Source organism: Protopterus annectens, chromosome 16.part0 (genome assembly GCF_019279795.1).
Source record: "Protopterus annectens isolate FY-2018-M chromosome 16.part0, PAN1.0, whole genome shotgun sequence".
Taxonomy (NCBI): Eukaryota; Metazoa; Chordata; order Ceratodontiformes; family Protopteridae; genus Protopterus; species Protopterus annectens.
In genome coordinates this window covers 598,875,077-598,899,131 of record NC_056750.1, presented here as the reverse complement: position 1 = coordinate 598,899,131, position 24,055 = coordinate 598,875,077, and the positions used below count along the sequence as shown (strand labels likewise).

Genomic DNA, 24,055 nt, shown 5'->3' with positions numbered 1-24,055 from the left:
TTCTGTTTCAGAGAGTTTTACAAATACTGGCAGAACACCAGATTCTAAAACTCTCAACTTCTTTGCTTAAGAATTCAATGCAATGCCAAAAATAACAGCAGAATAAAGGCTCAAAATCAAGAACACACTTTAAATATTACTCTAATTCACTTAAAATGTTAACAGAATGACACATTTTGCATCAACATGCATTTTTTGGACAATAAGATGTATAAAACTCAGATGACTGGTTTATTGACTGTCTGTAGTCCGGAATGATTTACCAGCAAATCAAACTTTTTACAAAGAATAGAACAAACGTATGAGCAAAATCAGGGACAGTGACAGATAAGCATCTCTCCTCAATGAGGTAAATAAAAGTGACTTACCCCTGCTGCTGTTTGAGGACTGCTAAACAACAGTCACTGGTCTGGTGTGGCAGTACCAGTGTTGCACACTGTATTGCTATTTGCTGAAATACGTATAAAACCAGTATTGCTGTGGCATGCATGCGTGTGTGTGTGTGTGTGTGTGTGTGTGTGTGTGTGTGTGTGTGTGTGTGTGTGTGTGTGTGTGTGTGTGTGCGCATGTATAAAATTATCACTGATTTTTGTCTGTGCACACACCCATTAATGCTAAGGCATTTTCATAACTATTCTTGGTGGCAGTTAAAAATGCAGCTAACAAGTAATTATATTTCAAAAGTAAGACATAAAATATATCAAAGAACATTCAGACACTTGCATCTTCTATGATTCTGGTGCCCCCCACTCCCCAGACTGTATAAATGGATATGGGGGCTCCCTTAATCATCCTTGACTGTGTGGGGACCTCACAAGAGCTCATGTTGGTTGGGGAAAAATGAAATAAAATGTATTAATTTTCTAATTATGCTTTTTAACCTGAACTGAGCTATGATATGACCCTGTTAGGCTAAAGCTGATAATAGCCTCTGTTCTCAACTACACCAATTTTAAAACCACCCATGCTTAGTTGTGCATGTACAGAAAACTGCTTTAGGTTATGGGGGAGGGGGGACTGAGGACTGTGTGGTTATTACTTCTTTAATTTTCAACACAATCAAACCTTAGAGATATGCACAGGATGGCATTATACAATACAGTTGTGTACACTTACCATAAGTGTAGATGTTCAAGTGTATTCACTGTTGCAGTCATCACTTGTGGGTTATCCCTGCTGAGTAGCCCTCGGTCGGCCCGAATACCAGAGTCAAGCTTTTCCCCTGCACCAGCTGTTGTCACCTGTGGACTGACATCAGGTCATCAGTGGTATAAAGGAGAGCAGCTGGTGCCATTACATCAGTTTTTCTTGCCCTAACCTGTAGCAGCCCATTGAAGGAAATGTTTAAAGAGGCTGTGGAGGCCCAAGACCACAAGAATGACCATTAATCTCCAAAAAGGATAAGATTAAGGCGGAAGGTGGGAGGGAAATAGGACTGCAACAGTGAATACACTTGAACATCTACATTTATGGAAAGTGTACACAACTGTACTATGTTCTTCGTGTTTCACTGTTGCAGTCATCACTTGTGGGAGGATTCCCAAAGCTGAGAAAGGGGGGGGGGTGGAAGTATGAAATTCCTAGGATTGAGCTAGCATGTCTTGCAGGACTGCAGAGGCAAAGCCTGCCCGAGCCCTGGAGAACAGAAGCAGATGGTAGTGTTTGGTGAAGGTGTGGACTGAGGTCCAAGTGGCAGCTTCCAGGATGTCCCTGGTGGGTACTGCTCTAAGGAAGGCAGTGGAAGTAGAGGCTGCCCTAATGGAATGTGTTCTGATAGATTTAGGAGGAGCTTTTCCATGAAAAGTGTTGCAGAAGTGTATGCAATTAGATATCCATTTTGAAATGGTCTGTTTGGAGACAGGCTTCCCCTCTTTCCCTGGGGCAAAGCCAACCAACAGTTGACCCATCTTCCTAATGCACTTTGTTCTATCCAGGTAGTATCTTAACTGTCTGTGCACATCCAGTGTGTGCAGAATTTTCTCCCCTTTATTCTGAGGGTTTGGAAAAAAGGTGGGGAGATGTATAGTCTGGTTTAGGGTCACATCTGATTCTACCTTTGGCATGAATGAGGGATTAGTCCTGAAAGACATCCTGTCTGCATGGAAGATAATGAAGGGTTCAGTAGCCAAGAGTGCTTGAAGTTCTGACACCCTCCTAGCTGACGTAATGGCCAAGAGGAAGGCAGTCTTCCAGGAAAGGTGTTTTAGGTCTGCTGATGCAGCTGGTTCAAAGGGAGGCAATGTCAGTTTTTCTAAGACATAGTTCAGGTCCCAGGCTGGAGTGGGTGCCCTTCTAGGGGGGGCCTAATGTTAGATAACTGTCTGATGAATTGCTTAATAAAAGGTTGAGAGAAGACAGGCTGTTCAGCATGAAAGTGATGACATGTCCACTTATGTTTTTTTGATGCCCATGATGATCCATGCATGCATCATTTGTAGGAGGTGAGAGAGAGAGAGTTTTGTTAGGACACATTCCATGAATAAATTCTCCTCACACAATGATTAGTTTATTCAGTTGGATACGTGAATAGTTTCATGAGCTATGGTTCATGCAGTTTCGCTTTCTTCTAGGTCTCGTCATTCATTTCTTTCATAAGATTATATAAGGGTTTATACGGGGGTTAGTTGGACAACTAGGAACCTGGTCTCAACTTGATGTTTGTAATATTTGAAACATATAGCGACTCGTATTTTTTGTTTTTGGTTATCTCAAGCTAGGTTTTATTTTTTAAAGCTTAAAGCGATTAAAGATTACTTGGTTTTATCCATTTATTGTGGTGGTCCGTTCCAGTTTGTCTTTAGTATATTTGGATTTGGTGTTTGGAGCAGACCTTTGGGCAACACCGTCTCCTTGTTGTTATATATCAGCATGAAAGTGTGCTGAAATGGCTGAGGCATGGATTTTAATGGAGGAAAAGGAGAGCCCTTGTTAAGTAGCTCCGCTAGGTAGTCCAGAATAAGTGGAAGGGACGGCTGGGAGCTGCTGTGGCCTTTTGACAGGCACCAGGAGTTGAATCTTTTTCATTTCTCTGAGTATGATTTCCTGGTGCTGGGCCTTCTAGCTTCTTTAATAATGTCTAGGACCTGCTTGCTCAACTGTGGGTTATCTCCAGTCCCTGGGCGATAAGCCATGCAGAAAGTTTGAGAGTGTGCAGGTTTGGATGCAGAATCTCCCCTCTGGCTTGTGTCAGGAGGTCTGCAGTTAAAGGCAAGGGTTTGTAAGTCTCCTTGGTTAAGCTGAGCAGCAAGGGGTACCAATGTTGCCTGGGCCAGTCTGGTGCTACAAGGATGACTTTTGGTCCTTCCTGCCTTATTTTGAGGAGTACCCTTGGGAGTAAGGGGGGACGACGACGACGCATAAATGAATACATTGGTCCATTGGAATGACAAGAGCATCCACTTTCCTAGTTGGGGGGGTGGAACTCCCTGGTGCAGAATTTGTGCAGCTTATGTTGTAAGGCGAAGAGGTCCACCTCTAGTGTCCCCCAGGCCTGGGTGATTTGGAAGAATGTCCCCTTTTGGAGTTTCCACTTGTGGGGGTCTAGGTAGTTTCTGTTTAGATGGTGTGCTAGGGTGTTGTTTACTCCTGGGATGTAGTGGGCTATCAGGTATAGGCCCAAGGAGGAGGCTGTCTGCCACAGGCTTACGGCTAGACAGCAGAGAGGGTAGGAGTGTGCCCCCCCCCCCCCGCTTGCTGATGTACCACATGACTGTGGTATTGTCTGTTTTTATGAGGAGGACTCCTGGTTTTAGGTGGTCTTGGAAGGATGTGATAGCCTTGTGAACTACGATCATTACCTTTAGGTTGATGTGCCAGTGAAGGTGCTTGAGGTTCGGGTGTCAAGCTAGGTCTGAGGCATCTGTGGTGATAGTCTGGTCTGGAGGAATGTAGGTGAAGGGAAGGCCATTGTTCTGAGTGCAGGCCTCTGCCCACCAAAGAAACTTGTTTCTTATGCATGGAATGAGGGGGACAGTGGTCTCCCTAGATTGAGAGTGTTGGCACCAAAGATTCTTTAGGTACTACTGGAGTTTCCTCATGTGCAGCCTGGCCAGGGGAATCATCAGAATGCAAGATGACATGTAACCCAGTGCTTGCAAAATTCTCCTAGCTGTGAGTTTTTTTCTGAGAGCTAACTGGGAGAAGAAATTTGGTAGAAAGCATTGCTTTTCCGGTGAGAGGAAGGCTGTTTGGGAGGCTGTGTCCAGGTGTGCGCCCAAGAAGGTGATCTGCCTGGAGGGGTTTAGGTTTGATTTTTTCCTGTTGATAGTGAACCCTAGAGAGGGTAGGGTTGTTTGTACAAAGAGCAGGTCCTATATTAACTTCTCTTTGTTGTCTGCCTGGATTAGGCAGTCATCCAGATGAGGGTAAATCTGGATGTTTTGCTGTCTGCAGAAAGCAACCACTGGGACCTGGCATTTTGTGAAGACCCTGGGAGCCGTAGATAAGCCAAAGCGTAGCATAGAGAACTGAAAGTGTTGTGAACCTGCTCTGAAGCGTAGGTATTTTCTGCAAAGCTCCCTGATGGGTATATGAAGGTAAGCATCCTTTAGGATGCATTTTTGTCCATCATTGGTAAAAGTTTTTGAAGAGTTAGCATTTTAAATTTTGGGACCTCTAGGAAGGTGTTTAGAGTGGACAGGTCGAGGATGGGTCACCAAATGCCTTCTTTTCTTGGCACTAGGAACAGTCTGGAGTAAAAACCTTTTCCTGCTTGCTCCTGTGGCACAGGCTCCATTGCTCCTTGAGCATGGAGTATGTACACTTGTTTTAATGCTTCTGCCCACTGATTTGGAGGTAGATTTGGATAACCTGTTAAGGTTGGGACTTGTTGGAAGGTAAATTTGTATCCATGAAAAATGATTTTAATACCCATTGGCCCTTTGTTACAGACAGACAATTTTGTTTGTAAAGCGACAGCCTTCCTCCTAACCTCTGATGGGAGGGGGGAGTGGGAGTCATTGCACGTTCTTAGAATAGTGAGTGGACTTAGAACTCCCTGATGTGGGAGTGGTGAAGGGCCACTGCTTAGTCCTTCACTGGCCTTGGTTTTGTTGTCTAACTTGTCTGTCCCTGCGAGGTCTCCCTTGAGCCTGTCTATTGGGGGCTGGGAAAGACCAGTGCTTAGAGGGAAAGTTTCTGCTGAATCTGGAAGGTTTAACTTGGAGGAAGTCTTTTACTGTTTGCATAGATTTATCTTTATCCTCCATCTTTTGATGACTTCCTCTGCTTTTGATCCAAACAAGCTGTCTTTATCCAGGAGGGCATCAAGAAGTTTTGATATTACATGATCAGGCAGTGGTTGTTCTTTTAGCCATGAGTGCCTCCTAATGGCTGAACCTGCCACAGCTGCCCTACTTGAGGCTTCTAGGGCATCGAATCCACAGTGCAGTTGGGAAGTAGAGTGCAGAAGATCTGCTAACTCTTTGGAAGTATTAGTGTCAGGTAAAGATGAAAATTTTTGTTTCATAAGTTCCAAGGTGTGCTGTTGATATTTTAGAATATGGAACTGACAGTTAAGAGCTCTAATAGCTAAGGTTGTGGAGGTGTACACTTTCTTACCCAATCTGTCCAGGGCTCTTGAGTCCTTGTCAGAGGGAAATGGGTTTTTAGATGAGCTAGCCTTGCCCCCTTGGGCCCCTGTGTGATGACCTCTGGGTCTGCTGCAGGGTTTTTAAACAAATACTTATGTGAATCAGGCACCCTGTAGTTCCTCTCAGGTTTTCTAGGAGCAGGGGGTAGGGTCTCAGGGCTGAGGGTAGATTCATTAAAAACATCATCCACCACGTCCAGAATAGGAGGGATGGCCAAAGGTCTGTGCTGAAGAAGATCTAGAAACTCTCTTAGTCTTTTCTTAGACTGAGGATAATCTTGGGCTTCCCAGTGGAAATGCTCACTGAGAGTGTGCAGGGTTTCCCCAAATGAAAGATCCTTGGGGGGGGGGGGGTAGATTCCTCTGCATCAGAATCCTCCAAGGAGGTGAGAGGTTGCTGTTCCTCATCTGAATCCAGCTAGTCTGAAATTTCAGAATCCAGCTCTGTGTGAACTTCAGTGGAAGTATCCCTCTTTCTTTTAGAAGGAGTGGTATGGCTACCCCTGATGAAAGTGATGAGGTCCTCCGCCATTTTCATTAACTGTGTCTGAGGTGGTGGAGGAGGAGTAAGATGGTGACTAAAGACTGTTTTCTTTGGGGTGGTTTTGCTTTTACACCTTAGTAAATCTGTCTGTTGTTGGGATGCGGTAGTCGGAGGCGAAGACGTCGGTTTTTGCCTTGAATCGGTTGTGCAAAGAATCTCCTCAGAAGCTGGTGCCTGCGTAGTGGCTCCGGACCCAACTGAAGCAGAGACAACCAAGGGATCGGATGATGAAGCATTTCCTGGTGGCTTATTAGACTCTGAAAGGATTCCGGTAGAGGCCTGCGAAGGAAACAAGTTGGGCATGAGGGGCTGCGAATGTGCCTCACTGAATTCCTGAGAACTGACAACTTGCTTCTGGGAGGCTTAAGTTTTTGTGGTCTGTCCCTTTTTTTATCTTTTCATTTTTTGGGAATATCCACAGACTGCTGACTGACAGATGCCACTTTGTAATGTGAAGAACTACTTTGAAAATGCCTGGCTACAAATTCAGCTGTAAGGCAAACAGTCCTAGAATTGAAAAGTGCGCAGCACTGACAACGGGGGATGTCGTGGTCTGAGCCTAGACAAGTAACGCACAATCTCGGTGTGATATTTGTTTTCCACAGCACAGACAATTATTTACTTTTTCGGACATCAGTTAGTGCAAGAAAAAGGTTCCCAATGGGGTACTTAGCTTTAGTCGTTTTCAGATTCAACTTCCACTCTGGAAATGACCGACCGGCACACACGCAAACTGCTTTTGCTTCAGGCTCCACGGCAAGAAAGACTGATGTAATGGTGCCAGCTGCTCTCCTTTATACCACTGACAACCTGACGTTAGTCCTTTATACCACTGACAACCGGACGTTAGTCCACAGGCGACAGCAGCTGGTGCAGGGGAAAAACTTGACTCTGGTATTCGGGCTGACCGAGGGCTACCCAGCAGGGATAACCCCCACAAGTGATGACTGCAACAGTGAAACACGAAGAACACCTTATGTTTGGCCTGAGGACAGTTTGGTCATTGTTTCTTTTACTTTTTTCGCAGACCTTAGAGGTGTACAAAGAAGGTTACTATAACTTCTGTAGGGGCACTGTACTGTCTAGGAGCAGCAAAGTAAAATACATTACTGTAATCATTTTTTTCACTTTCGTCAAAATCATACATCAGACACATATACTGGTGGCTGCCTTTGGGGGCTATGGGTGAGGAGTGAGGAGGCATGCTATGTACATGCATGTCAGCCATCACTTGAAATCTATGACTGTAGCAATTTGAACCTCCGCTTTCATCACAATCTAACACCAGAGAGATGCATAGGCAGTGACTGTCTTTTTTGGGGGGAGGGGAAAGGAAGCAGGAAATATTCCAAAATAGACCTGTGTATCTTCACAACAATTTATCCGCTTTGAACATTTAGCCTTGGGCACAACTTTCATCTTCCCTGAAAAACAAAAAAAAAAAAGACATTCTTTTCTTACTTGTGATTTTTGGTTAAGCCACCATTGGGTTAAAAGATGGGAAAATACTCTAAAATACATTCCTGAGCATCTATAACCCTATGTTCTCTTGAGTTATTTCCTAAATGGTTACTACTGTGCTGTTTTGGATAGGAAAGGTGTGTTGCAATGATGCAAGGAACACTAAAGATGAACAACAACCATGAATTTCCTTCTTTAATCATAATTTCTGTTTAAGCCATCACAGGATGAAAAGGTGTAAAAGGGAAAAAAAAAAAAACTTGAAAATGCACTTCTGAGCATATAGAAAGTTATAGTGTCTTGAAAAAGCTGAAGAATAACACAAAATGTGAGAAAAGGAAGAAAAAAGTAATCCCCACGGTATGGGGAGCCCAAGATAGGGAGAAACAGAAGGGAGTTCTTGAGTGTGTGTGTGTGTGTGTGTGTGTGTGTGTGTGTGTGTGTGTGTGTGTGTGTCTGGGGGGCTGAAATGGTAAGCCTAGGGTGCCATTTCACTCAAGTCCAGACCTCTACATAGAATTCTTGTCATTTCACTGTTGCAACTAAATGCCGGTGACCGTAAATGTCCCTTTGTGAGATGGGCCAACATAGTGTGGTACACTGACCTATTGTAATGTAATATCATTGCAGCTACAGGTCAGTCTGTGTATATCACTCCTAAAAGTTTGCAGCATGAAGTAAAAGATTGCTTATGAGGGGTGGCAGTGACTGGTGATACTTACACTGGAAGTGCCCAGAAGGCCCCCAATCTGACATTTGCTGGAATGCTAACACACTGGCCCTGATATCAGAATGTAACTTTGTCTTGATAAATGTGCAAAAGCAAAGTCTAAAGCAGGAAAGCTACAGCATCAAGAAAATATCAATTAGTGACAGGAATGTGATAAAAAGGAACTTAAGCAAAAAGGAGTGGAAAAATATTTTGAAATTGATGAAGCAGCAATAAAATATGAACAAATGTGAATAAAAATCACTAAGGAATACTTCGGAAGACTAACACTAATACTGAAAACTGCTTTGACAACTAGAAATGAAGTCCAAGCTATAAACCAATTTGCTATCCCTGTTTTGGGGGGGAATGAATGGCCCCAAAAGGTACTGGATCAGTTGGACAGGAAAAGAAGAGAAATGCTTCATGTTTATCAAATGATATATAAATATCAGCATACATCGAGATTATATATTTTTTCTTCTTATATATATATATATATTATATATATTGTAGGACTTCACACATATTTGATGATATCACCGGATCCAAACATAGTGAACATTTAAAACATGAGAAGTCCAAGATAACTTCTCTGCTCAATTTAACAAAAGCATTTTGGTGTCAAGTAGGAATGGAAATCAAACCAGATGTAGAAAAAATCAGTCAGCAACTGAATGTGCCAGAAAACCAAAGAAAGAGTAGAAGGCGAAGGATTAGATAAGAAGGAAATGAATGTGGAAAAGACAAATGTTCTGGCAAGTACAGAGATCTCCTGGAACAACCTCATGTAGATCAGGATTCGACACAGGAATGGTTAAGGACAGGTAAACTGAAACAATAAGATGAAAGGTTAATAAATGGTGGTCCAGGACAGCGGACTATGTACATGACGGTTTCACAAAGTCCACTGAACATATGGGAGAAACAAACAAATGCAGGTTCTTTAAAACCAGACTAGAAACAGTTAAACATCTTGTTGCTGGGTGTGTGATGCATCTTGGCAGAAAGCCTGTATACTGAAATGCACAATAATGTGGCAAAACTGTTGCACTGAAGTAGTTGAGAAGTACTAGAAGCATGAACCACAAAGCACTGTAGACTGATGCAGTGCATATCACATGGGATCACCAATTACCAACACATCAAAAAATAGATGCAAGAAAACCAGAGAGAGTAGTCCAGGAAAAAAAAAAACAAAACTAGCATTGATCACTGAAATTGCTACGCTCAGTGATTATAGTGTCTTATGTACAGAGAGACAGAGAGTCATAAAATGCCACAATTTGCAAGCAGAAATGAGAGAATGATACCCAGACAGTTCCAACAGTAGTTGGAGCAACAGGCCTAATAAAAAGAATTTGCAGTCATATTTAGATATGCTACCAATATACGTAACTCCGAACGAATTACAGGAGTCAGTTCTAAGCAAATTGCAGGTGCTGTGAAAAGCACTTCTGGTGAAAATCTAAAGTTGAAACAATACTAATTTCATGAATTTTAATCATAACCTGACTTAGGAATGGGGTCCGTTCCTCTCATGGTATTAGAAACCCAAAAGACTTGGAGAAATTAAACTGCGGCTTCCAAATTACTCCTCCTTAATATGAATCTCAGAAGCATCTGCAGCAAGTTACAAGACATTCACGCATGCCTAGCATTTTACTTCCCTGATATTCATGCCACCACAGATACTTGGCTAAAGCAGGAAATAATGGACAATAAAATCTTACACGCAGACTTTGACACACTTAGAATACACAGGAGAAATAAAGTACAAGATGTAGCTGTCATCACATACAGAAACAATTTAGAAATCATTATCTACCCCACTACAATAATGCTGAAATTCTTATTTCACATCTCAAATATCAACAACAGAAAGAGGATATGCAATTCAGGATTACACATTCCACCAGATAATATTACTACTACAACTGAATACATCTTCTACTGGATATCTCACAACATCTGCCAATAAGCTATCATACTGGGGCAGTAACATTAGCTGTCAGTTGACTAACTCATACATCCCCTCCAGCTCAATAAAATTATATGGTTTCACCCAAGTAATCAATACCGCTACAAGAATCAACAAATAATAATAGGCAGTCCACAGTAAAATGGAGTCTTACCAACCAAAAAAAAAAAAAAAAACAAAATTAACTTTTGGGTGCTTACATGATAGCATTTGTACCCACTTCTCAACATATACACTGAAACAGTGACACTGTATAAGCAAACATGCAATATGTAATCAAGTGCACAATCTACTCACATTCAACAATTAAACTTTTACCTCCATCCATAACCTACTTCTTCTTCTTTCAGCTTCTCCCGGTTAGGGGTCGCCACAGCGGATCACCTGTCCGCTCATGATTGGCAGTGGAGTTTTACAGTGTCGAGTTGCCAGCCCGGCGCTCAACCTTCCACAGAAGGCACACACACGCACTCACACATAGGGCCAATTTAGAGTGTCCAATCCACCTACTGCATGTCTTTGGGATGTGGGAGGAAACCGGAGCATTTGGAATATAATACGAACCACTCCTCTAGATGATGCAGTATCTCATTTCAATACAACCCTTCTGAATGTACTAAATGAAACAAACCAAATATTAAAACTTCAGAAAACAAAAAAGATGATGATGGTTCCAACAAACACAATTTATTGTTTTTATTTATAGTTCCAACAGACACAATTTATTGTTAGCGTTTTCGCCTACTACAATCAGTAAACTTCTTCAGACATCTACCATTCATTTACACACGTTTAAACAACATATGTAACCATGACATCACTTCCTGACATTCTTAAAGCTGCATTCCACATAAAATTCACTTGTCAATGCAAATGTTATAAATGCATTTAAAATATGAGATAAAAAATTCAGTGTTCAGTGTAAATTTAAAAATATATATACAGTCACACACAAGACATTTATTACTTGTCTAGTGAGTTTAACTTCAGTACACATTTCAAGGAACTGCATTCATTTAGACCCGAGGAAGCTTGGGGATTCAGTCTAAGTTGCCACAATAATTCTCTCTCCTCTAACCTTCATGGCTAAGCTCCCTCCTTAGCATCTGGTTGTACTTGATCAATTACTGTATACCAGAATTTGTGATCAGGGTACACCATAACATGTCTAGCCAGGGCATTAGTATGATCGGCTTTATACTATACCGGTGTTCATAAATACATTGTTCTACACAATGTTCTCTTTTTCCTATATAGAAACTTGGGCATACTTGGCATTGAGCTAAATACCCTACACCTTTTGTTTCACATGTGTATTTCCCATTACCATAAACTGTGTTTGTTGGAACTATCATCATCTTTTTTTTGTTTTCTGAATGTACTAAATGATCAGACCACCAAGAACATAAAAAAGTTAAATCAAACCCAGCACAGTAACTAACAATAGAAACCAAACAACATCTGCCACAGACAGAGACACAGCCTGGAGAAAGGCTGGTCTAAAAACAAAACATAGAATACCTTCCAAACTTCCACAATTACAGAAATCTCAACAAACAAAATGACAAGCAATCCCACTGAACCAAGATCCATCACATATACCAAAGCAATCCCAAACTACTCTGTCTGTACACAAAGAATCTGCCACATCCTGGCCAAATTACTATGCCTTCTCCTACTGATGCTCATATCTCTGTGAACTTTGTTCACCTAGCTACTGAAAATTTGGAAAGTTGGGTTAAATACGGTTAGGTTTGTAAGTGCACTTGGGCCATTAGCCTAGTAATCTCCTATGAACCTATGAACTAGTAACACACGCATCACTGCTACTCAGTTTAACTCCCACTTTATACAAGTTCTTTCATTCCTCAAGAAGATCCCTTTTCCTCCATCTGTCCTGCAATACAAGAAAAACAGACAATTTTGTTCAACTTTCTGCCTGTCCCAATCTCCGCTATTAAAAAAACATCTGCTTAATCTGCAGCTAACAATCATGGCTGCTGACAACCTACCTACTGAATATATAAAAACTGCAGCACATGCACCAGCCTAATCCTGTCTCCATTTTGATAGATTGTTCCACCAAAGGAAAATATGCCCCTACTCTCTGGGAAAAAAACAAACAATCATTATGTTACTATATAACATGGTGCCTTAACAAGGGTTACCAATTACAGACCCATGGCAATCTTTTTCATTTGAGCTGGTACTGAAGATCCAAAAAAAACAAAGAAACCACCACTTTGTCTTCATTTCTGTTTTAGTTTACGGTATTTAGGAAGCAGAGTAGCACTGCTTATACTATGGTTGGGATGAAAGCCATGTTGGGTTAGAGAGAGGTTATAATCTTAGAGATATTTGAGTAACTGTGTTTTAATACATTTTTCCAAGATTTTGGACAGGGGAAGAAAGGACCTTGTTCAAATCAAGGGATTGATCACCTTTATGCAATGGTAAAATTTAGGACCTTTTCAGGATAGATGGAGTGTAAGATTCCAGGACAGATCTGTTTATAAAGATGGACACTGGGTATGCTAGAACACGAGCAGGAAGTCTAATGTACTCTGCTGGCAGGCTGTCTAGTTCTAGGGTAGTGGGTTTGAGTATAAGAGCATATTTTCTGACTGCAGAGATTGGAACGGTCTCAGAAGAGAAGAATGCAGTGAGGTTGTTGACTAAGGGTGGTGAAACAGAGTCATTAGTGTTGCTAACATTAAGTAGTGAAGCTACAGTCTGGACAAAATGTGCATGCAATGCTTTTAGCTGTTTCTGTTGAGATGGGATGTTCTGCCAAGGCTTAAGAGGTTATTTATATTGACCCAGAAAAGTTTTGGAGAGTCTTCGGTAAATTAAAGTAGTAGTGTTTCTTGTCAGAGATTATGCAAGATTTGGTGAGGTTTACCAGTTGTCTGAATTATGGTGGGTTTCTCATTGCTAACCACAGCTCAAGACTTACTCATTGCAAACCACAGCTAAAATTTTTGTAACACTATTTATTATATTAATTTGATCATTCCTGTTATGACCATAGCAAACCATATTATTAAATGGGGCCCGCAGTATTTTTTTTTTTTTGTATTAAGACATATCTCCCATAACTGGACCATTTGCTACTTCCTTCTGCAGCTGTAACCAAGTCTGCTTCATTGATACAACAGCAAATAATAATGTGGCCGTTTGCTGCTCTCCTTCTGCAGCACTGTTGACATCCCTAGCATTACGTAAGGCTGTTTCATCACACTACACTCACAAACAACATTCCATTACAATGACAGGCTGTATGTAGTTTCAAGATTCCCCATCATGCTGTTCTCTTCCTACCAAGCCTATGCTGCTGTCTTATAAGGTGAAAGTACATGTTACATGTCCCACTGCAGAAAGTTATCTATCCAAGGCAGTGCCTACCTTTGGTGGCGGAGAATCCTGGGGCTCAAGAATCAGCTCCTTCTCTAGGGTTGCCTTCTGGTTATCTCTCAAGTCTTCTACACCCTGAAAATATCAACAGAGTCAGACAGCAAACAAAAGCCCACATAGCACCCACAAAACTGTGAAAGGTGGAGTCATGTTAGCGATTTTAAGCATTACTTATGCCATACTTGCTTAGAAAAAATGCCAGCCACCATTTCAAATATTAGAGTCCAACTGATTTTTTTAACAATACTGCAGTATTACACTAACAATAATGTGAAGGGAATACTGCATTCTACATTCAGATACATGCATGCAAGCATAAACAGATGCATGTGGTGATAATGTGTTTTGCGGTACCCAGGGTGCATATTTATGGCATTTCAGTAGACCAGCTTATGCTTAACTTCAATTACATCAGCAACTTAGAAGGACTTTCAAAAATTCAAAATGTGCTTATAGCAAAGACTCAAACGACAGCAGTTATTATAAACATGTGCTGTTCTGGAGCATGTCATCTTACAAGAACACACATTTCTTCATATGCATCTGTTTAGTAGTACAGCTGGCACAGAAAAAGTCACATCTGCAGCAATGACCCCTGCTACCACAGCAGTGAATCACACCACCACTATATCTGGAATAAAGCAGATTTTAACGCTGTACTGCTAAAACAAATAGACTGTACGAACTCTGGCTATGACTTCAACTACTGTATCTCTCTTGCACAAGTAACATCTGGGATATTAGGGCTAGACATTCTAGATGGCTGGATCCTTGTGCTAATAACTTTTCGACATTCCCATCACCACAAGCGCTGCAGCATAATGAAAAGAGTTTCATAACAGCTGAGGGATGCTATTTGTAAGCTGAATAGTAAGGATGACAAACAGGACTAGGAAAATTCACGTACTTGTGCATAAAGTTCCAAAATGCCATAAGGTTGAATGAATTAGGACAACAAAATCAGGTAAGATAACAAACACAACCTGCCCTCTCAAAAAACAGCATCATCCACCAGGAGGAGGAATATTCATGGATCAAATGACTGAAGACTGTGGTGCAGGGAGATGCACTGAAGATCTACCAGGCCAAGTGCCAAAGCTCTAATATCAGTTCTGTGTTTCACTGTTTTCTGCCGGTTTTAAAATTTCAACAATTATAAAGCAAAGAAAAAAAATGAAAGCACATCAGAGGCTGTTCACATTCACAAAACTACTGTAGCAGCTGTAGTCCGACCCTTTTCTTTCTATGTTTTATTTCATTTACCTATCCTTCTTTAAATAACTAGGTATGCACATTGGTCAGAAGGGTTATTTTTTCATATATAGCCCTGAGGACTAGAAGAAATATTTTAAAACAAGTACGACTGCGTAAATGAGCACTTTAATAATAAACTTACTTCAAAGATATTTGAGCAGTTAAAAGTAATAAGCAAATAGTGGTATCATGTGTACCAGGTTAATACAATAAGCTTAACAAACAACACAGACAGCAGAAAGTGACGTGTCAGTCTAAGAGGAACATAGGTAACAGACGCCAAGCAGAGTTGCAGAAAAGTAAAGCTGTCTGAGCAAATCTCAAAGAGTAGATGTTCAAAGAAGTAGAATAACTGCTGTAGTATTATTTATTTATTTATGCATTCATTCACAGCATCTCCAATTATTTATCAATGGGAAATTGCTACAAGTGAACATTCACCCTATGGCTATGACTTCCTGAGTTTTTGTGGACACCAGAGTGAAGCTGGACTTTTCTCTTACCTCAAGACATTTGCCTGACACAGGGCTAAAAGGAGATGAAATTGAATTAAACATGTGCCCTCCTTCATGCATAAGCCAGCTCTAGTCTTTACAACTCTTGGCTGGTACTGTGGAATTAAGGATACTGATGCTAAATGGGGTCCTGATTTCTCCTATGACAGTCCAAGAAAAATCTCTTCCTTGTTAGCTAGGTAAGATTATCTGGTGGCAGGCTTTCAAGCTTTCCTAATAATGTTACACGGTATACACTCATTTGAGCGTCCACACCAACTTCGAACGGGTGTAACACAGAATCACAATTTCGAATTTGAAAGTGGCAAATGGTTGGAATGTTGTACAAAAACACAGAATGCGACATTTCCGACCGCTCTACCACCTAAACAAGCACTACCATGGGTCAAAAAGGGGGGGGGGTATTGTGTGCTTCGACTACCTCTGGTTTGCAATTGTGAGAACCTGCTGCATTGCTTTCACACATTTTCCGATCGGCCATCCACCGGCCGATCAAATGCATGTATACCATGTTACACATCACTCTATCAAAAGGTGCATAAAGTGTTGTAACGTGAAATCATCTATTATGTTAGAATGTCCTCAAATTTGGAAGTATCAACAATCACTTGTACCAAGTCAAAAGATCTTCACATTGAGGCAGTATGAATGGTGTCTCCCTTATCTTTAGTAAAATGGAGAAAGTACAGTTGTGTATACTTACCATAAATGTAGATGTTTGAGTATATTCACTGTTGCAGTTATCCCTGCTCTGGTAGCCCTTGGCCGGGCCGAATACCAGAGTCAATGTTTTTCTGCATTGGCTGCTGTCGCTTGCTGGCTGACGTCAGGTCGTCAGTGCTATAAAGGAAGGCAGCCGACGCCATTACATCAGTTGTTCTTGCCCTAACCAGTCAGAGGCCCAAGTAAATATGGTAAAGTGGTCCTGATGGCTAAAATGCTTGGTAAAGGTATGCACCAGAAGTCCAGGTGGCAGCTTCCAGGATGTCTCTGGTGGGAACTCCTCTGAGGAATGCTGTGGAAGTGGAGGCTGCCCTAAGTGGAATGGGTTTGATGACACTTGGAGGGAGGGGTTCCCATGCAAACTGTAGCAGAAATGGATACAATGTGATATCCATTTGGAAATGGGCTTCCCCTCTGCCCCTGGGGAAAAGCTGACAAGTAGTCGGTCCGTTTTCCTGAAGGGTTTAATCCGGTCCAGATAGTATCTGAGCTGTCTATGCACATCTAGTGAGTGCAGAATTCTTTCCCCCTTGTTCTGAGGGTTAGGAAAGAAGGTGGGTAGATGTATGGCCTGGTTGAGAGTTACATTAGATACCACCTTGGGCATAAAGGAGGGATTAGTCCTCAGGGAGACCCTGTCTGCATGGAAGATGATGAAGGGCTCAATGGCCATCAGTGCCTGAAGTTCTGAAACCCTTCTAGCTTAGGTAATAGCTAGGAGAAAAGCAGTCTTCCAGGACAGGTATCTTAGTTCTGCTGAAGCAGCAGGTTCGAAGGGAGGTAAAGTTAGCTCACAGGTTCATAGGTAGATACTAGGCTATCTGCCCTAGGACATTTATAAACCTATCCAGAGTGTATTTGGCTTCTGCCTCCCTATTAGATTAGCCTACTGTGCCTCTGTAAAGTAGGTCACAGAAGGTACCCTTTTAAGATTAGTTTACTGTGCCTCTCTCTAGCAGGGACACAGAAGAGATCCCAGGGGTGAATTTGCAATTTCCCATCCACGCGTCCAGATTTCGCTTGAAGAGGGTCAGCGAGGGGCTATGTCTAACATGAATTGGGATTCTATTCCAGAGTGAGGGGAGCCTCTGGGAAATGAATCTGTCCCTCCAGCATGTCCTGTTTATTTTTGTGCTGAGGTTTAGGTCCCTGGAGCATGTAGCTCTAAGGGACTTGGACTTTTTGAGGTGGAGCATGTCCATTAATTCTGGGTTTGACATGGTTTTGTATGTCAGGCACAGATCGCTTGTGAGTAGGCGGCAAGCAACTGAGTAGAGCTGGAGTTTCTTTAGTTGAGCTGCATAGGATATCTGTTTGTAGCCCATGATCCTCTTGGTGAGGTACTTTTGGGGTCTCTCCAGTTGCTGCAGGTGTCGGGTAAGGTACATCCCAAAAGGGGCATTGTATTCAATTATGGGCCTGATGAGTGACGAATAGAGGGGCACAATGACCTCTCTTGATCTAGATGCGAACCCTTTCGTGATAAGGTGGGCTATATAGAAGGTCTTTCTAACCACTTTGGCAACGTGATTATCAAAGGAGAGATTACTATCTACATTGGTCCCCAAATCTCTAATTACTTCTTCTGTACTTAATGGATTACCACCTATGTGGTAATTTGTGGGCACCTTGTTTTTCCCAAAGGGGATGATTATGCACTTTTTAGCATTTAGCTTGAGGCCGTGGCTCTGGCACCAAGCATCCGTCTCTGTGAGACCCTTTTGGAGGATGCTTGTGTCAACTGGAGATTTGATTATGGCCCCCAGTTTGCAATCATCTGCAAACTTTGTCAGCCATAATCCCTCCGTGTTAGCCTGAACCTCAGAGAAGTATATACTGAACAAGAGAGGTCCCAGAACTGAGCCCTGTGGGACGCCACTTGTAACTGGTTTGGATTCAGACATGGCACCTGCGATTCTGACCATGTGGATTCTATCTCTGAGCCAGTTTGCAACCCATCTTGTGATATAGGGGTTGATATTTAAGCTGGTAAGCTTATTTATGATGCCTGAGTGGGGTATTGTGTCGAAGGCTTTTGCGAGGTCCAGGTAGGCTGTGTGGACTACCTTGCCCTCATCTATGGCTTTGGTAACTGTTTCAAAGAAATGAACTAGGTTTAAGAGGCAAGATTTGCCCTTAACAAAGCCGAATTGGGTAGGGTCCAGTGTCTGGAGGCTCCCAATGTCTTTGTTTATGAGTTCCATGATAATACGCTCCATAGCTTTACAGACCAGACTAGTCAGGCTTATGGGGCGATAGTTTCCGGGGTCCGTTGTGGCACCACCTTTGTGGAGTGGGACCACTGTAGCTGTACGCCATTCTTTGGGTACATATCCTGTAGTAAGGCTAAGTTTGAACAGTGACTTAATGTGAGGGTTCAGTTCTTCTTGGAGCTCGTGTAAGACACAGCCTGGGACACCGTCCGGTCCCATAGATGCTGTGTTTTTTGCTTTGGAAAGGGCAGCTTTCACCTGTGCATCTGTGATGTCAGGAAAGTTACATTCAGTTGGGATAGGCATTTGGTCCTTTTGGGGGGGGGGGAGTTTGCGCTGAATCTGTCTGCCAGGATGTTGTCTATGTCTGTTGGTTCGGTATATTTTGTACCGTTATGCAACAATTCAGAGCATATCTGGGAGTTTACGCCCATGTTCCTGACATAACTAAAGAAGGCCTTGTGATTATCTTTAGTGTCTAGGGCAATTTTTCTTTCGAAACTGGCCTTTGATGATTTTATGAGGGATCGAAGTTTCTTGCTAATACTGATCAGAGATGCCTTCCCTTTTTGGGATTTTGCTCCATCATGTAGTAGCTTCCTCCTCCTGTTGTATAGCTTATTTATGGCCGGGGTCCACCAGACCAGTCTCCTGTTTTTGGAGGAGCGAGTCTTGGTTTTATTTGGGATAGCACGATCCATGCATTCCTGCAGGTGCTCATAGAATGCATTTGTAAAGGATTCTGCGGATTGGGCTGTATTATCCTCTGGCCCAGGGGCTTTGAAGGATTCCACCTCAGTCTTGAGAAGTGCAAAGTTGGCTTTTGAGAAATTCTTTACAGTGATTTCCTTGGCTGGGGGTGGGGACGGTATATGGATGTCCAGGGAAATTTGTTTATGGTCCGATCTTACCAATGAGGGGTTTACCTCTGGTGTGGAACATAGAGTCCCCATGTTGGTGATGACCAGGTCCAATATGTTGTTCCCTCTTGTGGGAGTGGTGACCAGTTGTTCCATTGCATTAGAGTTTATAAATTCAAGGAACCGTTGGGCGAGGGTGTTTGGGCTTGAGTAGTTTTCCCAGTCAATGTTTGGGTAGTTGAAGTCACCCAATAACATAGTGTTTGGAGAGACCTTAATATTCTCCAGTGTTCTCAGGAATGCCAAGTGGGGTTCCTGTAATAGGGAGGGTGTTCTGTAGCAGGCTACAAACTGTAAGTCAGTTTTGCCCGCTGTTAGTTGCACATGGATGGTTTCCAATGCTTCGTGCAGTGCCACTAACCTGGAGGTGTAGGTATCTTTGATGAATATAGATACTTCCTCCTTTTGTGCTTCGTCCGAGTTTTGGGGAAATGCATGGTATGAGTTATAACCTGGTAGTGCTGGGGTGCTCTCAGGAGCCTTGAACCAGGTTTCTGTTACTGCACAGACATCGATTTTCTCCATACTGAGGAGAGCCTCGAGTGCGTGCATCTTGAGGTTTAGACTTCTGGGATTGAGTAGCATTACCTTTAGTTTTTTTATCCTTGGGTTGTCTATGGAGGTGGGTGTGTCCTTTGAGCCTTGCCTAAAAAAGGCACTATGGGGGTGGCAAGTATACGAAAGCCTAAGGGTGACAGGTGCAAGCCGTCCCTAGCGAAGCAATGTGGCTTGTCAAGCATGTCATCCCACGCTGACAGACACTGGATCCCCTTTGAATGACACCAATACTTTAGCCAATTGTTGAAACTGATCATTTTGTCTTTATACTGTGGCATCATTCTTGGTGAGGGCAAGATGCTACTCAAGGTCAGGGTCATACCAGCCTGGGCTACATGGTCAGAGAGCTCCTCTATGTCTCTTTTCATGTAGTCCAGGGAGGTACATCTCAGGTCATTCACACCAGCAGGGACAATGACGGAGTCATACTTGTACTTGATTTGGAGTGACCTGAGTGCTTGCGTTATGTGGCAGATCCTGGCACCCGACAGGCAGCTTACAGTGACCTTCTCCTTGTTCAGTCTGGTGTGCGGGACGTCAGTGTGCCGGACAACAGAGTCCCCTATAACAAGTGTATTTGGTGTGTTGTTTGGCCTTAAGGGCTGTGACTGTGAGGCACACTGATTTTGTGAGATATGTGATTCGTGGGTATTGCTGAGGGGTGTCTGTTGCTTGGATATCTGCTTAGGAGGTCTTTGCTGTTTAGGCAGATTTTTATTTAGAGCCTCCGAGTATGTTTTTGTGTGTTTATGTGTTGGGTATGCAGATGCAATAGGTCTGTGTGAGACTGGATTTGTGGTGTGGGTGGTTACCTTTTCCCCCTGACTGACTGTGCCAGTCTTGGGTTGAGAGAGCTCTTCCTCCAGTTTGGCTGTGTAACTGCATCTCTCACATGTATTGTTTGCTGGAAGGAGGAGAGGGTTGTCTGTGTACATAAGGCAATTGTAACATTGCCTCAAAATTCCCAGATTCACCACCTGGAATGGAGAGTATTCCTGAAACTGACCCTTGGACATACCAGATTAGTATAGGGAACTGTTTAATTACTGATCAGATTACGGAAGGGAACTAATTTTTCACTTGATCAGGAAGGGCCAATCGGGAGCCTAATACTTATGAGAAGTCAAGGAGGGTGTAGTGCTTTAGTTAATGTTTCCTTATAAGAGCTGAGCAAGTGCAGGGCTTTGGAAAGAGAACAGAGTGATTACTTTGAGAGTTTGAACAGTTCTAAGGGAAAAAGTGAAGAGCAGACTTTGTGGAGCCTGGAATAGTTTAAACCTGTTTAGGCGGCGCTCCCCGACGCTGCTCAGTGCGCAAAACTGCGCAAAAAGAGAGTTGTAGGGTTTTAAGAGAGAGAGATCAAGGAGTTTAGAATTGACCCAAAATGGCCAATAAAACTACAGCTTCTAGGTAGTAACCACTCCTCCAGGGACTGGCAGGCTGTTCAGTGTTAACAACTCCCACTGGTGAACACAGAGACTTCCCTTTAGCCCAAGCAAGCACTGGCCTTCTAGAAACTTCCAAACAGTTCAGAACAGCAAATCTGTAACTGAACTTTCTTAACTTTCAGAAAGTGGGAAAAAAGCATTTTTTTTTTTTTTTTTCCTTTTGTTGTAGTTTAAAGGTAGCAGAGATACACAAGCAGCAAAATAATCACAACAGTGCAATAAATGACTCCACACTTGAGTGATAGGCCAAAATCAGGTAAAATGCAGTTTTTAGAGAAAAAAACTATTTTAAATTAAGTGCAACACAGGAAATGCAGTAAACAGGCTCTAGATGTGTTCCAAGTACTGTTACTGTTACAGATATAAACTTTAGCAAGCCAGAAAATGCCAAAAAGTAGGCGGCAAAGCAGTAAAACTTAACACAAAATCAGAAGAAAATACTTAAAATCACAAAAGTGGCTCCTTTTCTTCTATCAGCGTTTTCTCCCCTTGGTAGGTGCTTCAGCAACAACTAGTAAGCCTGAACATAACTCAGGTCCCAGGCTGGAGTGGGTGGCCTTCTGGGAGGTCTGATATTAGAATCCCCTCTGAGGGATTGTTTAATCAAGGGATGGGAAAACAGGCTGTTCTGTAGCAAAATGAGCTGAAATGGCTGAGGCGTGGATTTTGATAGAGGAGAAGGAGAGGCCACTATTAAGTAACTCTGCTAGGTAGGCCAGGATAAGAGGGATGGAAGGTTGTGTGGTATTGCCCTCTCTGGACTGGCTCCAGGAGCAGAATCTTTTACATTTTCCTGCATAAGATTTTCTGGTGCTGGGCCTTCTGGCCTCTGTGATAATGTCTAGGACTTGTTTGCTTAACAGGGGGCCCCTTGTTTGCCTTTAGAGTATTAGCCATGCTGATAGTTTGAGAGTCTGCAAGTCTGAGTGCAGCATCCCCCCCCCCCCCCGAGTTAAGAGGTCTAAGATCAGGGGAAGCTGCTTGGGAGCCTGTAATGTCAGGCTGCGCAGTAAGGGGTACCAATGTTGTCTGTGCCAATCTGGAGCAATAAGGATGACCTTTGGTCTCTCCTCCCTTATTTTGATCAGTACCTTGGGGATAGAGGCAGTGAAGGGAATGCATACACAAAGAGGGTGTTCCAGGGGAAGGTCAAGGCATCCACCTTCCATGCTAGGTGGTGATACTCCCTGGTACAGAATTTTTTCAGCTGATGGTTGGATGCAAAGCAAAGAGATCCACCTCCGGAGTCCCCCATGGCTGAGTGATTTGTAAAAAAAATGTTCTGTGGAGCTGCCATTCGTGGGGGTGGGGGTGGGGGGGGGGTGTCCAGTAAGTTTCTTCTGCTTAAGTGGTCTGCCAGGGTGTTGTTGATCCCTGGCAGGTATTGTGCATCAGGTGCAGTCCCACGGAAGAGGCTGCCAGCCAGAGGTTCATGGCTAGCCTGCACAGAGGGTAAGATTGGGTCCCTCCCTGTTTGTTGATGCACCACATTACTGTGGTGTTTTCTGTTTTGATAAGGAGAACCCCTGGCTTGAGATGGGGTTTGAAAGATGTCCGAGCCTTTTGTACTGCCATCATTTCCTTCAAGTTGATATGTAAGGGAAGGTGCTGGGCATCCCAAAGGCCTTGGGTGCACCTGCCTTCTAGGTGAGCACCCCAAGCTATGTCTGAGGCATGGGTGGTAATGGTCTGCCCGGTTGGGCGGAGGGTGAAGGGAAGACCCTTACATAACAGCTAACAATGGGAGCATCATCTCCCCTGAAGCCTAAACCAAACTCCTGGGAGTCATACTAGACAATAACCTTACATTTGATGCACATGTCAATCAATCCATCAAAACCATAAACAAAAAACATGGATCCCTTTAAAAGCTCAAACCCTTCATCACTCCTCTTGCCAGAACTGCTATTGTCCATTTTCATCTCCTATCCACCCTCCTTTTAAGCCTCCCCTCTACTCCCAAACCTGTGCATAACTGAAATCAACAAATTATCCCACTGTTACAACCACATAGCTAGATTTGACACTGGTTCAGCCTACAAGGCTCACCACTGTCACAACCTAAAACTCCTAGGGTCGCTTGAACTACCTTCCCTACTACAGATTACCCAGCTCATAGTTGCTTATAAAGCTCTCTACCAACCTGATAATACACCAGCACTCAAAAATATTGTCAGCCCATATAGTAATCACAGAATACTACATTCATCCAAAAGACTATTGATCCAAACAATCAAATCCAACAACACAGCTGGTGAAGCCTTGTTTGCCAACTCAACTGGTAAAACCTGGAATCAACTCCCTCCTGACCTTACTCTTGAACCTTCACTTATGCTATTCAAAGAAAATCTCAAAAATATTTTAAATCACACTGGCTATGATGTTGCTCTGATTTTGACTAGCATCATCTCTGTGTCTCAGAGATTCTAACTCAATTGTATAATGCATGCTAAGTATCCTAATGAAGAATTTTCAAAATTCTATCTTCTGTCCTACCATTGTAATGTGCTAATTTCTGATTTTTGTATAAACAGTGTGTGTCATGTATTCTATAAACTGTCTCTGTTGTATTGCTTTTCTCCCCGGGCCTCTGCTGAAAATGGACATGTATCCAGTCAGACTATCCCGGTCAACAAATGTAAAATAAATAAATAAAACTGTTCTAGGCACAGGCCACTGCCCACCAGAGAAACTCGGCCCTTATACAGGGGATCAATGATAGGGA

General features: G+C 42.7%; 1 protein-coding gene across 4 annotated transcripts in view; it reads right to left on the bottom strand.

Moving 5' to 3' along the window:
- Positions 1–24,055, bottom strand: part of LOC122790444 (breast cancer anti-estrogen resistance protein 1-like) — an 829,901-nt gene that overhangs the window by 140,886 nt on the left and 664,960 nt on the right. For 3 of the 4 annotated variants that reach the window (XM_044057978.1, XM_044057979.1, XM_044057981.1), the window contains exon 5: positions 13,691–13,774. The exons of the other annotated variant lie outside the window; for it this stretch is intronic. In XM_044057978.1, coding sequence (XP_043913913.1) covers positions 13,691–13,774 — 84 coding nt within the window. The remainder of the gene's footprint in view (positions 1–13,690; positions 13,775–24,055) is intronic. 4 annotated transcript variants of the gene reach the window in all.